We start from the raw sequence: 13,484 nt of genomic DNA, 5'->3' as shown, positions 1-13,484 counted from the left end.
AAGTGACGTCATACAAAGAGGCACTGTAGTTGGACCATAAGGCTTTCAGCTTCAATATATAATCTCTGTTAAGGAAATGGAGTTACCCCCCCCCCCCCCCCCCCCATGGACAAAACTGATTAGATGGTATAATCTGTCTTGCTACAGATATGTAACACGGGTACGCTCATCCACGGCCTTAAATGTCAGCCTCTCATGGATAAGCCCCATACATCACCATATCCAGTCAAAAATACCTCGTTGTGGGGAATGCAAATGATGCTCTGAAAAATGCAGTACAGACGTCTCAAACAAAAAAAAGTTTTTTTTTCTTAGAAGTAGAGGCCAGTAGGGTCAGTTAAATATGGAAATATGGTGCCACTACCCATACAGACCTTCATCCATGGAGCTGGTGGGCGCCCGATCTCCAGTCACACAGCTCAGAATTATCCAGAAGCACGATCTGCGCGACCGACTTAGCTCTACAATCTTGTTTCTATTAGAAAGCACAGCATGAACGTTGCAATGACGGTCCATTGACGCGTTTCAACCTATACGGCTGTAGTCATAACTTAGGACTAAAGCCATGTAGGATGAAACGCGTCGACTGACTGTCGTAACTTTTATGCTGTGTTTTTTTTTTTTTCTAATAAAGACAAGATTTTAGAGCTACGTCGGTTGTGCAGATCATGCTTCTAGTAGGGTCAGTCTGTCTTTTTCTCTTGGAGGTTGTCATTATAGACCTTCCTTTAATGCTAGTTGCCTGGCTGTCTCTAGCTTCAGTGCTTAATGAAAAACTCTCTCAGAGCAAATGTTAGGGATCCGGGTATGACCAGAAATGTGTGGACTGACACAGGGAAACGCAGACTTCAGGTATAGTGTGAATAGGACAATTTATTAAGACTAAACAGAACATAAATGCAGTGCAAACAAACCAACCCAAACCTCCAATAGATAACAACAGAAACAATACTAAGCGTAGTCGTGCAGGCCGGGTCGGTAGCAAACGGGCAAGCAAGGTACAAGGAGCAGGCGGAAGAGTAGTCAGGAATAGCCGAGGTCAGGACAGGCGGAGTTCATGCAGAGTCAGGGATCGAAGCAGAATCTGGATCAGGCAGAAAGCAGACAGGATGCAGGTACAGGGGCCCATGGGAAACATACACCAAGGCCCTGATCACAGGCCTGGCCATTCCTTAAATACACCTGTTGTAATCAGCCTCAGGTGATGGCTCATTGCAGGAGTGAGCCTCTGGTTGCTGAGAGCACCTGCTGGCCAGCCCTGGTACTGCAGCCCACAAGGCAGGTGAGTCCCACCACCACTGGCAAGTCCATTCCTGACAGCAAACGTGTGAACTCCCCATCTTATAACATGTCCGGAGTCCATGATTGAGGAACGTCTAAAACCCAACAAGCCTAGCAACTAGCATTTGTAAAAGGAACGAATGGCAATGGAGCCTTTGGCAGGTGCTTGGATGGTGGGTGCCAGCATCACTATGACCAGAGAAGGTCCCAGACATGAATGAGAACACAGGAGCCATGGTGGGTGTGTCCTCTCTAGGTATGAACGTGGGAAGCTCATGCCCAGGTCACAGTACAACCAATGACATTGTCATGCAAGGTGAGGTGTTGGCGTTCCATACTGGAAAGTGCTGATGGCCACCTGAGGTAGGTGGAAGTGGTCATTGAAATTATATGCAATGGGACATGTTTGAGAAATTCCATATAGGGGCCAGTAGGCAGGATCAGGATAATGAGAGGAGAGGGGGAGGAGCCTTCTAACACCCCACCCACTGTATCTACTTAAGTCTATTCAGGGTGCATGTTTGCATGTGGGCATCACCTCACCGGCGTCACCCCTCCTTGTCTGTGTGCTGCTCATCACCGGAATGTGCCAGGCTAACCCATACTGTGAGTCCTTTGTGCCCGCTGCTGGCCAGACCCGGGCCAAGAGACTCCCCCTAAAGAATATTATATAATGCACTGACCACCCTAGATGAGAAGACATTCGAGGAAACATTAGAGACCTGCTTCTATAATTAGCCAAATCATTGCTTAACGTCTTGCTGAAATTTTCTGGTAAAATTTTGTAATGGAAATTTGCAAAGCAGCGATATGTGATAGAGGAAGACTGATTGGCCAAAAATGTGAAAACGTATCTAAATCAAAAGAAAAAAATCTGAATTGAGGAACAATTCTTGACCAGCTTCATTCAGACATGTTTGGTTGATGCAGGATGGCCAAAATTATCAACAAAATAAAAATTTACCAAAATTGGATTTGCCGGGTTGTCCTTACCTTAGGGTTAGAAATGAATACTGAAAATCTCTTGCAAGTTTTATTTCTTTCTATAATTTCCGGAAGAATTTCCGGGGCAGGGTGTTCCTCTGCAGCAGTGAAATGCCATCTCTGGAGTGGTTGGGTTTTTTGGAGTCACCGGTGGTGTCATCCAGCCCCCTGGCTGTGCCAGGTAATGGCTATCATCACAGGTCTTCTTTAAACCTCTTTACGCACCTAGGCATCCAGTCCCTGACATGTACCTGTCTTGAAAGCCACCATTTTTAAGGTGGAACTATTGGTTCTTGGAGCCAGTTGATGGGTTCAGTCCACCTATTGGCTGCCTTCTGCCTAGGAAGATGAGTATGGAGACTATTCCCCCTGAAGATATCGGCATCCATGTGTCCCTGGCATCCGTCTGATGAGCTGCATGCAGTAGGAAGGGATCGCCCGCATAACCATCGCCATTAATACATAAGCGCCATTGTCATGTCACCATGTGACTAATGCCATTGCAGTGACTGTGACCTGTTGCTTGTAGCTGACAGAGGTGACCCACTTAATAACGGGGACTCCAGTCCTGGAGATGTGTCAGTGGAGCTGGAGAGCAGGTAACCATACCACCGGCCCTTGAAGACTAACCGGCCCTTTGCCCCCTCTGGGTAGAGACGTGAGTGACTGGGATTGGCCCGTGTGTTTCCGGGAACTCTGCCATGCGTCTCAAGGTGTCATAAACCTTAAGAACCCCAACCTCTGCTTAAGGAGCTTTAAAGTACAAAATACATCTGTTGAAAGGGAATCTGTCGGGACTGAGATATGGGCGCTGCCATTTTAAAGGTTGGAGCGCCAGGGCCGGGACAAGGGGTGAGCAGGAGGGACAGCTGCCCCGGGTACAATGGGGATTTGGAGGGGTTTGTGCTGGAAGAGGGGGGTGAATTTGTACAAGGAGAGTGTATCTGTGTTAGGAAGGAGGATTTGTGCTAGAAGGGAAAATTTGGAAGGGAGGGGGATTAGTGCTTGGAGAGGGGATTGGGGGGGATTTGTGCTGGAACAGAGGGATTTGGAGGGGGAGAGGAATTATGCTCAGAGGTGACATTTGAGGGGTAGAGAATTTGAGATGGGAGGGGAAATTTGAAGGGTAGAGGATATGAGCTGGGTGGGAGGATTTGGGGAGGGAAAGGATTTGAACTGGGTGGGGGGTTTGGGGAGGGAGAGAATTTGAACTGAGAGGGGAAATTTGAGCTGGAAGGGTGAGGATTTGAGCTGGGTTGGGGGGATTTGGGGAGGGAGAGGATTTGAGCTGGATGGGGGGATTTGGGAAGGGAGAGGATTTGAGCTGGGTGGGGAAATTTTGGAAGGGAGAGGATTTGAGCTGGGTGCGGGGATTTGGGAAGGGAGAGGATTTGAGCTGGGTGGGGGGATTTGGGAAGGGAGAGGATTTGAGCTGGGTGGGGGGATTTTGGAAGAGAGAGGATTTGAGCTGGGTGGGGGGATTTGGGAAGGGAGAGGATTTGAGCTGGGTGGGGGGATTTGGGGAGGGAGAGGATTTGAGCTGGGTGGGGGGATTTGGGGAGGGAGAGGATTTGAGCTGGGTGGGGGGATTTGGGGAGGGAGAGGATTTGAGCTGGGTGGGGGGATTTGGGGAGGGAGAGGATTTGAGCTGGGTGGGGGGATTTGGGGAGGGAGAGGATTTGAGCTGGGTGGGGGGATTTGGGGAGGGAGAGGATTTGAGCTGGGTGGGGGGATTTGGGGAGGGAGAAGATTTGAGCTGGGTGGGGGGATTTGGGGAGGGAGAGGATTTGAGCTGGGTGGGGGGATTTGGGGAGGGAGAGGATTTGAGCTGGGTGGGGGGATTTGGGGAGGGAGAGGATTTGAGCTGGGTGGGGGGATTTGGGGAGGGAGAAGATTTGAGCTGGGTGGGGGGATTTGGGGAGGGAGAGGATTTGAGCTGGGTGGGGGGATTTGGGAAGGGTGAGGATTTGAGCTGGGTGGGGGGATTTGGGGAGGGAGAGGATTTGAGCTGGGTGGGGGGATTTGGGAAGGGTGAGGATTTGAGCTGGGAGGGGAAATTTGAGGGGTAGAGGATTTGAGCTGGATGGGGGGATTTGGGGAGGGAGAGTATTTGAACTGGGTGGGGGGGATTTGGGAAGGGAGAGGATTTGAGCTGGGTGGGGGGATTTAGGAAGGGATTGGATTTAAGCTGGGTGGGGGGATTTGGGGAGGGAGAAGGTTTGAAATGTGAAGATTAGTGCTCAAATTGTTTTTTTTTTAGGGGAGGGGATTTTTGCTGACACATAATGTTCATACATTTGGGGGGGCGTTTGGCATGTTCGTCCTGGGATCTAGGTGACCTTGTCCCGGCACTGTAGAGCGCCATCCTTCTTGTCATCACTCCCTGTCATGGAGCCAAAACACATATGCTGGATAGGAGTTCAGACTTTGCAACCACACTAGCCACATGCTGAGTCAGTGACTTTATTATGCACTGAAGGTCAGGACAAGTATGACAGCCCTAGAACCTGCATTCTAAAACCAGTGGCAGCTACCATTTTTCTGTCCTTGCAGGTCACTTTTGGACCTTGGGCGCATGGAGTATTCCCTCCCCCCCACACACACACAAACACTTCCCCTAATTGTTTTCTCTTCTTTTTGTATTTTTTTTTTTTAGTGCAACATTACCAAAGGAAAAAAGCCTTTTTTTTTTATTTGTGAAAACCTTTTTAATGACTTCCACCAGAAATGTAATTTTAGTTCCATTTAAAGGAGGATGAAGAGGGCCTGCCCCGGAACATTTGCCTAGAGTAACCCTGCACTACCATTGTCCTAATAGGACCATGTGGCCACACTAGGTCCACGTCACAATCATCCACACCCCTTTGTTATGTGCTGCTGCAGGTTGGGGAATCGCAGCTCGTTGGGACAGTGCAGTATGCAATCGTGTGATAGCTTCTCATGGGTTTAGGCAAATTTGGATCGGAATCTGGCCCATCCCAGAAATATTGACCAGTAATGACCCTGACAGGGGTCCTCACCATTCCAAATTAAAAAAAAAAAAAAGTTTTGACTGTAGACATACTTTAAGAAGAATTCCAGCTATGGTATATTCTTGCATAGTTACATTGTTCCAACTTGGCCCAACTAAGTATATACTATACCTGGCCGATGCCCCTGGAAGCTGGAAAGCACTGAAGTAGACACTGCTATTCAGGGCAACCATCAGAAATTTTTTGGGCCTCTTACACGGCTTTAGGCCTGGTTCTTCCCGGGCCTGACCACCAACATTCCCCAGGACTGCCCACTGGCCGTCCCACTCAATATTCCCACTGGCCATCCCACCGAGACAACAACTCGCAACTTAATATATCCTCCAGTCCCATTTCTTCTTCCTCCAGTCCCGTCTCCTCTTCCTCAAGTCCCGTCTCCTCTTCCTCAAGTCCCGTCTCCTCTTCCTCAAGTCCCGTCTCCTCTTCCTCCAGTCCCGTCTCCTCTTCCTCCAGTCCCATCTCCTCTTCCTCCAGTCCCGTCTCCTCCTCCTCCAGTCCCATTTCGTGCCCCTCCAATCCTCTCTCCTTCTCCAGCCCTGTCTCCTCCATCCCACACCCTCCTCCTCCAGTCTCATCTCCTCCATCCCATGTCCTCCTCTTTCTCCATCCCATGTCCTCCTCCTCTCCCTCCAGTCTCATCTCCCTCATTGAATGTCCTCCTTCTCCTCAATCTCATTTCCTCCTCTGCCTCCAGACCCATCTCCTCCTCTTTCTGCAGTCCCATCTCCTCTATCCTATGTCCTCCTCCTCTAGTCCAATCTCCTCTATCCTATGTCCTCCTCCTCCGGTCCCATCTCCTCTTTCCTATGTCCTCCTCCTCCAGTCTCATCTCCATCCCATGTCCTCCTCCTCCAGTCCCATCTACTACATCCTGTGTTCCCCTTGTACATCCCATGTTCTCCTCCTCTTTCTCTAGTCCCATCTCCTCCATCTCATGTCCTCCTCCTCCAGTCCCTTCTTCTCCATCCCATATACTCCTCCTCCCGCATCCCATGTCCTCCATGCCATGTTCTCCTTCTCCTCCAGGGTGAGAGAGGGGGGTGAGAGGGGGGTAAGCGTGAGAATAAAAGAGGTTTAGAGATGGGGTGAGAGAGCGAGGGGGGTGGGAGGGTGAGAGAGACCGAGAGAGTGGGGAGAGAGTAGAGGGTAAGAGGGAGATCGTGAGAGAGAGAGAGAGAGACCAAGAGAGTGGGCTGAGAGAGAGACCGAGAGGGGGGTGAGAGAGAGAGGGGGGAGGTGAGAGAGTAGAGGGTAAGAGGGAGATGGTTAGAGAGAAAGGGGGAATGAAAAAGAGAGAGGGGGAGAACACTTTGAATCTTAATGAATTCAGAACGTAGTCTGACTAGATGAGGTTGAGAGGCGATGTCCCAATCTCCACCTTGTCCAGTCAGAGAAAAATCTGCATTCATAGAAAAAAATGCAAAGTGTTCTCTGAATGTCTATTCCAGCCTTTCTCAGCCTTTTCAACACAGAGGAACCCTTGCAATAACTTTCTGGTCTCAGCAAACCCCAGCAAAAAATGTATATATCTACAACTCATGATACATTAATGTGGTGGTCAGTGGGAACAATGCTCCTTACCAGGGGCAGACTGACCATTCAGAAACCTGGGCACTGCCCGAGGGCCCGGGGTCAGTAAGGGGCCCCATGATATGCCTCTGGTTCCTTTCATAGGCTTTTTTGGGTGTGGTTTCAGTGTGGGCAAAGACACAGGGGCCCCATGATCCCCTATTGCCTGGGGGCCCCATGAGTTGTCAGTCTGCCCCTGCTCCTTACACTTTTGGTCATTGGGAAGAACTACCCCCTATAGAACCCCTAGCAACCTCTGAAGGAATCCTAGTGATCCATGGAACCCTGGTTGAGAAACCCTGGACTATAAAGTGATTTCTAGCTGCTAGATAGATCCCACAGGTATCGTATATACATAGTTGGTCCAAGCTGGTTACAATGTAACTATGTAATACCTGGCAATTATACAGCGTGCTCCAACATTGACACCACATTGGTCTGTGGGTGATGGGGGGTCAGAGCCCTGAAGGCTCCGGGAGACGGGGAATCATTCAGCGAGAGATATTTGGACATCCTGAGAATGAGAATCCTTTCCAATTTAAATACAAATCCTCTAAATTCGATCGTTCTTAAAGCTGAGTAAATAAGAAGCGTCGGCACATTAGTCATGTGGATCCACCAAGACGGGTAGAATACACACCGTGTCAGGGGGGTGCTTGGGGCGCGTTCATCACACCGGCGGGGCCGAAAATAGAGCCTATTGATCAGGAGCCTTCCAGCTCTTCACGCAGGATGTGTGTCTGAAATCCATAATTAAAATACCATCGCAAGAAAAATGTTCCTTTCTCCTGCGCAACGGCGGGAAACAAAATTCAGCGGCGTTCCACTGCCCAGTATCTGTCTCTAATTACGCCGTTAGTTAGTCATTAGTTTGAAAAAGAGAGATGTGAGGTCCGTGAAATTGTATCGTTTTCATGCGCGCTCTTGCTCCGGGAGCTGCGAAAGAAAATTGTGATTAATCCCGTTTCCACGCCGCATTGAATAGAGAGGAAATTCTCGCCCGACTCCCTAAGCGGCAGCCAGATTACCCGCGGGATCAAACTATCACTGCGCTAATCTTGTCGGCTTTTGTTACGCTCCAAAGATTTCAAAACATATTTATTGTTTATCATTTTCAACGGTCGGCGTGCGAACAGTTCAAATCATTTTATTTTTTTTTTCAGCTCTTTCCGTTGTCACTTAATATCATGAATCAACGCGGGAGGCGTCGGCTACAAAAAAAAAAACCCTGACGGGTCGTATATATACGCCGGCTTTGATGTATGGAGCCATAATCTGCGGAAGATTTGAGTAAAAAGCGAACGCGAGCGCGATGATTCATCTATGTTTAATGAATAGCTCATCCTTCCAAAGCCGACAAGATTTGATAAAGGGCCCCAGAAGGGTTATTAATTTGTAGCGTTTTACGCCGCCCGTGAATCCCACCGAGAATGTTTATTCCTCTAATGAAACAGCCGATATGTATAACAAATATTTTATCCCTTCGGCAACAAAAGGGAAAAACAATTGTCATAAACCGCGGCGGGAAGGTTTATCGCGAGCGGTGAAATGTGAAAAGTGCCGTTTATTGCTCTGACGATGGATGGGGAAGGGAGGTGCCGATGAAAAATGTTTTTTTTTCCCTAAATTCTGCTTTTTTCTTTTTTTTTTTATCCGCAGACTCTCAATAAGAACAATTTGCTCCCGGATGACCGAACCAATTTTTACCCGCTGCAGCAAACCAACGTCTACACGACGACGTACTATCCCAGCACGCTGAGCAAATACGACTTCCGGCCGGACTCCTCCCCGGGCAGGACTTTCACCAACAGCTGAGGTTTGGTTCCCCCGACTTCGCACTGAGGCTCCATCTCTTACCCCCCGTCTCACGCTTCATAAACCGCGGCCCAGCTCCTTCCACCAACCGAACGAGTCGGGCAAAGCTCTCAGACTGGACCTGCTGATCCTTCTTTGGCGCGGATGCCGCCGCGCTGGAGGAACGCCCCCCCCCACCGCCTCCCTCCTCCTTTAAGTACACGGTCGGGTGAGGAGTAGACTTCGAGGTCTCTGGATACTTGAAAAAAACGAGCAAGCTGCTTCTGCGTAGGAAACCCCATCGGAAATCGTAGATTGATTTTTTTTTTTTTTTTGGGTGATTTGTGGAATCGTTTGACGCGTTCACATTTGAGTGATTTTTCGAGGAAAAAAAAAAAAAAACCCGACGTGTTACACTGAATGGCTTCATCGCTTGCTTTACCGGCTTTCCACTTGGCGTGACTGCGAGGCTCCGATCCTGACGGTATTTCCTGGAATCGATCAACGGCCTCAAAAACCTGTCTACAACAACCCCCATCGTTCTACTGATGAAAAAAAAAACATAAAAAACGAGAAGGGCGTTAAAAAAAAAAAAAAAAAAAAATACAAAAAAAACGTTTTGAAAAAGACATGTTTGTGCATGTCTATGGAATAGGGAGGGTAACGGATTAACACGTAGAGACTATTCCATGCAGCCTCTAACACCATCGCGGGATTTTATAATTAGGGTTAAGTAGTAGCTCCATTAACACGGCCTCCTGCTCCCGGCATGACAAAGACGATCTTCGGCCCGCCCTACGGTTTGGTTGGGCCCCGCGGTTGCAATTCTGACCTGGGAAATTTTTACATCCAAGTTATACCCCTCATCGACACTGGCTTTCGTCCTCTGTCAATTGCTAAGGTAACTTTTTTTTTTTAATATCAGGGTTTTATGAGAAAAAAATAAACAAGGACGCATCAGCACGTTGAGTGCGCGCATGGAACGGTCAGGAACCTTCGGGAGCAGGTGTGTCCGTGGCGTGCCGACCGACCGACTGACCGACCGCCCGCCCGCAGGGCCTATGTCTCACGAAGCAACGACGAAGAGGGCAGCCTTCGGATCGGTCGCACGCTCTGATGTAATAACTCGTTCCGATGTACAAAGACTCGCTCACCATTGGACGTTTTCTGCTCTTGGTTTTGTCCAAGCCGATTTCCTTTTTTTTTTTTTTTTCCTTTTCATGTTTACTAGAATGACGAATGTTGTTATTTTTTATTTTTAGATAATTTTTTTTTTATAAATATATATAAAAATAACAAAGACAAAGAATGTCACAAGCATCTTGTCTTCCACACTGTATGTTTGATCCAAAATCTCGGTAATAAGAGTTTATGGCTTCGTGGCGATCGGAAACCTGCGCTAAAGCAACAGATGAAGTCCGAGGCCGGTTGTTTGGGATTGGATTCCAAAAACAGAAGATTTTCCAGTTCTACAGGTTGGGGTGGGTTTTTTTTTTTTTCTTTCAGTCGTTGGGTAGTTGAGAGAGGTGGTGTTAGATTGTGTTGAGTTTTGTCTGATGTGAATGCAGAATTTGTAGATTTTAGATGTTTAGAAATTTGAAAAAAAAACTGCAGCAAAGCAAATGAGATGTTCTTATTTTGCTGCAGGTGGGCTCTGCTTTTTGATGGTGTTCAGGCAATCCCCCTGCTCTTGAAGAACCACAAGTTCCTCCATCCTTGGTGGTCCTTCAGCGCCTGAAGAACCACAAGTTCCACCAACCTTGGTGGTCCTTCAGCGCTTGAAGAACCACAAGTTCCACCAACCTTGGTGGTCCTCCAGCGCTTGAAGAACCACAAGTTCCACCAACCTTGGTGATCCTCCAACGCTTGTAGAACCACAAGTTCCACCAACCTTGGTGATCCTCCAGCGCTTGAAGAACCACAAGTTCCACCAACCTTGGTGGTCCTCCAGCGCTTGAAGAACCACAAGTTCCACCAACCTTGGTGGTCCTCCAGCGCTTGAAGAACCACAAGTTCCACCAAGCTTGATGATCCTCCAGCTCTTAAAGGACCACAAGTTCCACCATACTTGGTGGTCCTCTAGCGCTTGAAGAACCACAAGTTCCACCAACCTTGGTTGTCCTTCAGCGCTTGTAGAACCACAAGTTCCACCAAGCTTGATGATCCTCCAGCTCTTAAAGGACCACAAGTTCCATCATACTTGGTGGTCCTCCAGGTCTAGAAGAACCTCAAATTCCATCATACTTGGTGGTCCTCCAGGTCTAGAAGAACCTCAATTTCCACCATACTTGGTGGTCCTCCAGGTCTAGAAGAACCTCAAATTCCACCAAGCTTATAGGTCCTGCAGTTCTTGAAGAATCACAGGTTCCACCAAGCTTGGTGATCCTGCAGCTCTTGAAGAACCACAGATTCCACCAAGTTTGGTGGTCCTCCATGTCTTGAAGAACCTCAATTTCCACCAAGCTTGGTGATCCTCCAGCTTGGCGAACATTTGGAGATCTTCAAGAGGGAAGATTGCCCAGCGATGGTTTAGACAAATGTTTTGCGCCTTATTTTCAGCGATTGCAGTTTAAATCCATTCAGTGCCTCCTTTATTTATTTAAGGTTGGACATGGGGGGAAATTTAGGGTTTTACAGAGCTGTAGGACCGCGTGAAGGTGAACAGGTTACTTTGATCTGTCTTTGAGCAGGGAAAATGATCTTGGATTTGGCATAGGATTTCCTTCTGTCCTGTACCTGTGACCAGCTACAGCGTATGGCGCTTGCCGGTAATTACAAGGCAGGTCCCCCATGGTCAGTAGACCACTTCTGACGGAGGTTGAATTTTGGCCAATACTCAACACTGGTGTCATTGAAGTTGGTGGTAGGGTTGTCTCTTCAGTGGGGGCAGAGAGGAATTAGGGTACCACCAGACTTCTTTCTACAGATATGGATGTGTTTAATAAAATTGCTTCCCATAGACATTGGATGGGCAACTCCCAATTAGGTGACCATCATTATGTATTTCTTTGTGTACCCCCGGCCGCCTTATTATCGGGAATGTAGAGCAACTGGATGGGGTTTTTAGGGGTTATTCTTTTCTCGGGGATGGTGTTGCGTGAAAACATTGCATGACCATGAATGGGTGTCTGTAACTAATACATAATGGACTTGATGTAACGATTCAAAGGGATCGTTCTTACAGTGCTACCCTCCCAACCATAATCCCTATCACCAACCATAATCCCTATCATCAACCATAATCCCTATCACCAACCATAATCACTATCAGCAACCATAATCCCTGTCACCAACCATAATCCCTATCACCAACCATAATCCCTATCACCAACCATAATCACTATCAGCAACCATAATCCCTATCAGCAACCATAATCCCTATCAGCAACCATAATCCCTATCACCAACCATAATCCCTGTCACCAACCATAATCCCTGTCACCAACCATAATCCCTGTCACCAACCATAATCCCTATCACCAACCATAATCCCTATCACCAACCATAATCCCTATCACCAACCATAATCCCTATCACCAACCATAATCCCTATCACCAACCATAATCCCTATCACCAACCATTATCCCTATCATCAACCATAATCCCTATCAAAAAGAACTCAATTCAGTATCTACCTATAAAAGTTACATATTTACTGTATGTAACAAAACTTTATTATTAGACTCAATAAAACATAATTGGATACAAATCTACGCTGCAATAAAAGCAATTTTAGGTGCATCTACTGTGTTTCATACACATGAGAGCAGGGAGAATGGGACAAGGGGTGAGCAGGAGGAACAACTACCCCAGGCAAAGTGGTCGGGGGATGGAGGGAGGGCACCCCCTCACCACATACCCCAGATTAGTGCCTATCAACCAGTGGGATGCGGCCTCATGTCTGCTTTCACAGCTACTGCTCCAAATGCCCACTTCTCACCCCATAGGCCCACAGTTGAGACAAAAAACACGCCGTACATGCACAACTGCCAGTGCCAATCATGAGCAGCCGGTGCAAGGGGTCGGAGAATGGGCATAGGACAACACTCCGATTCTACGTCATGCATTAGCAGCAGAGGTGGGGAGGCTCAATTCCGCATCCTTGCCCTGCGGTACTGGGAGATCCTGTCCTGGTTCTGCTTCAAAGAGTTGCCGTAAACGTATCGCCTTATCACATGCCCATGTCAACGCGTTTCAGAGGCAGCGTTCCCTTCTTCAGGACCAAACTGAGAGATTTTTCTTGAATATTGGCAATCGGTGATCTTTACACAAAATAAATATGATGTCATCGTTAATTTACATCATAGAAATTACAATCCCCGAAGGAAAACCCTAAAATACTTCCAGAGTTCACCATTTATGATAAAAGTTACTAATTGTATCCAATGATGTTTTACTGAGTCTTTTAATAGACGTTTATAATATATATATATCCATTTTAAATTATTGGTTACTATGGTAAAAAAAAAAGTCCCTAAAATCTGTATTGGGATTGGATCCCAATATGCCAAACTACACCTATGCCAACCTAGCACTGCTCAGGACTGGCACTGAAATGTAAGTTGGCACCCCTAGCACTGCTCAGGACTGGCATTGAGATGTAAGCTGGCATTCCTAGCAGTGCTCAGGACTGGCACTGAAATGTAGGTTGGCATCCTTATCACTGCTCAGGACTGGCACTGAGATGTAAGTTGGCATCCCTAACATTGCTCAGGACCGGCACTGAGATGTAGGTTGGCATCCCTATCACTGCTCAGGACTGGCACTGAGATGTAAGTTGGCATCCCTAACATTGCTCAGGACCGGCACTGAGATGTAGGTTG

General features: G+C 47.7%; 1 protein-coding gene across 1 annotated transcript in view; it reads left to right on the top strand.

Moving 5' to 3' along the window:
- Window positions 1-9,969, top strand: part of SEMA5B (semaphorin 5B) — an 84,110-nt gene extending 74,141 nt beyond the window's left edge. Inside the window, exon 11 of the mRNA XM_089665725.1 lies at window positions 8,526-9,969. Coding sequence (XP_089521851.1) covers window positions 8,526-8,681 — 156 coding nt within the window. The 3' untranslated portion in view covers window positions 8,682-9,969. The remainder of the gene's footprint in view (window positions 1-8,525) is intronic.
- The last annotated feature ends 3,515 nt before the right edge of the window (window positions 9,970-13,484 follow it).

The sequence above is a fragment of the Staurois parvus genome, unplaced genomic scaffold (genome assembly GCF_062004578.1).
Source record: "Staurois parvus isolate SC_StPar_1 unplaced genomic scaffold, SC_StPar_1.0 ptg002306l, whole genome shotgun sequence".
Classification (NCBI taxonomy): domain Eukaryota; kingdom Metazoa; phylum Chordata; class Amphibia; order Anura; family Ranidae; genus Staurois; species Staurois parvus.
The sequence above is the reverse complement of the archived record's forward strand: the minus strand, read 5'-3'. Positions and strand labels throughout refer to the sequence as shown.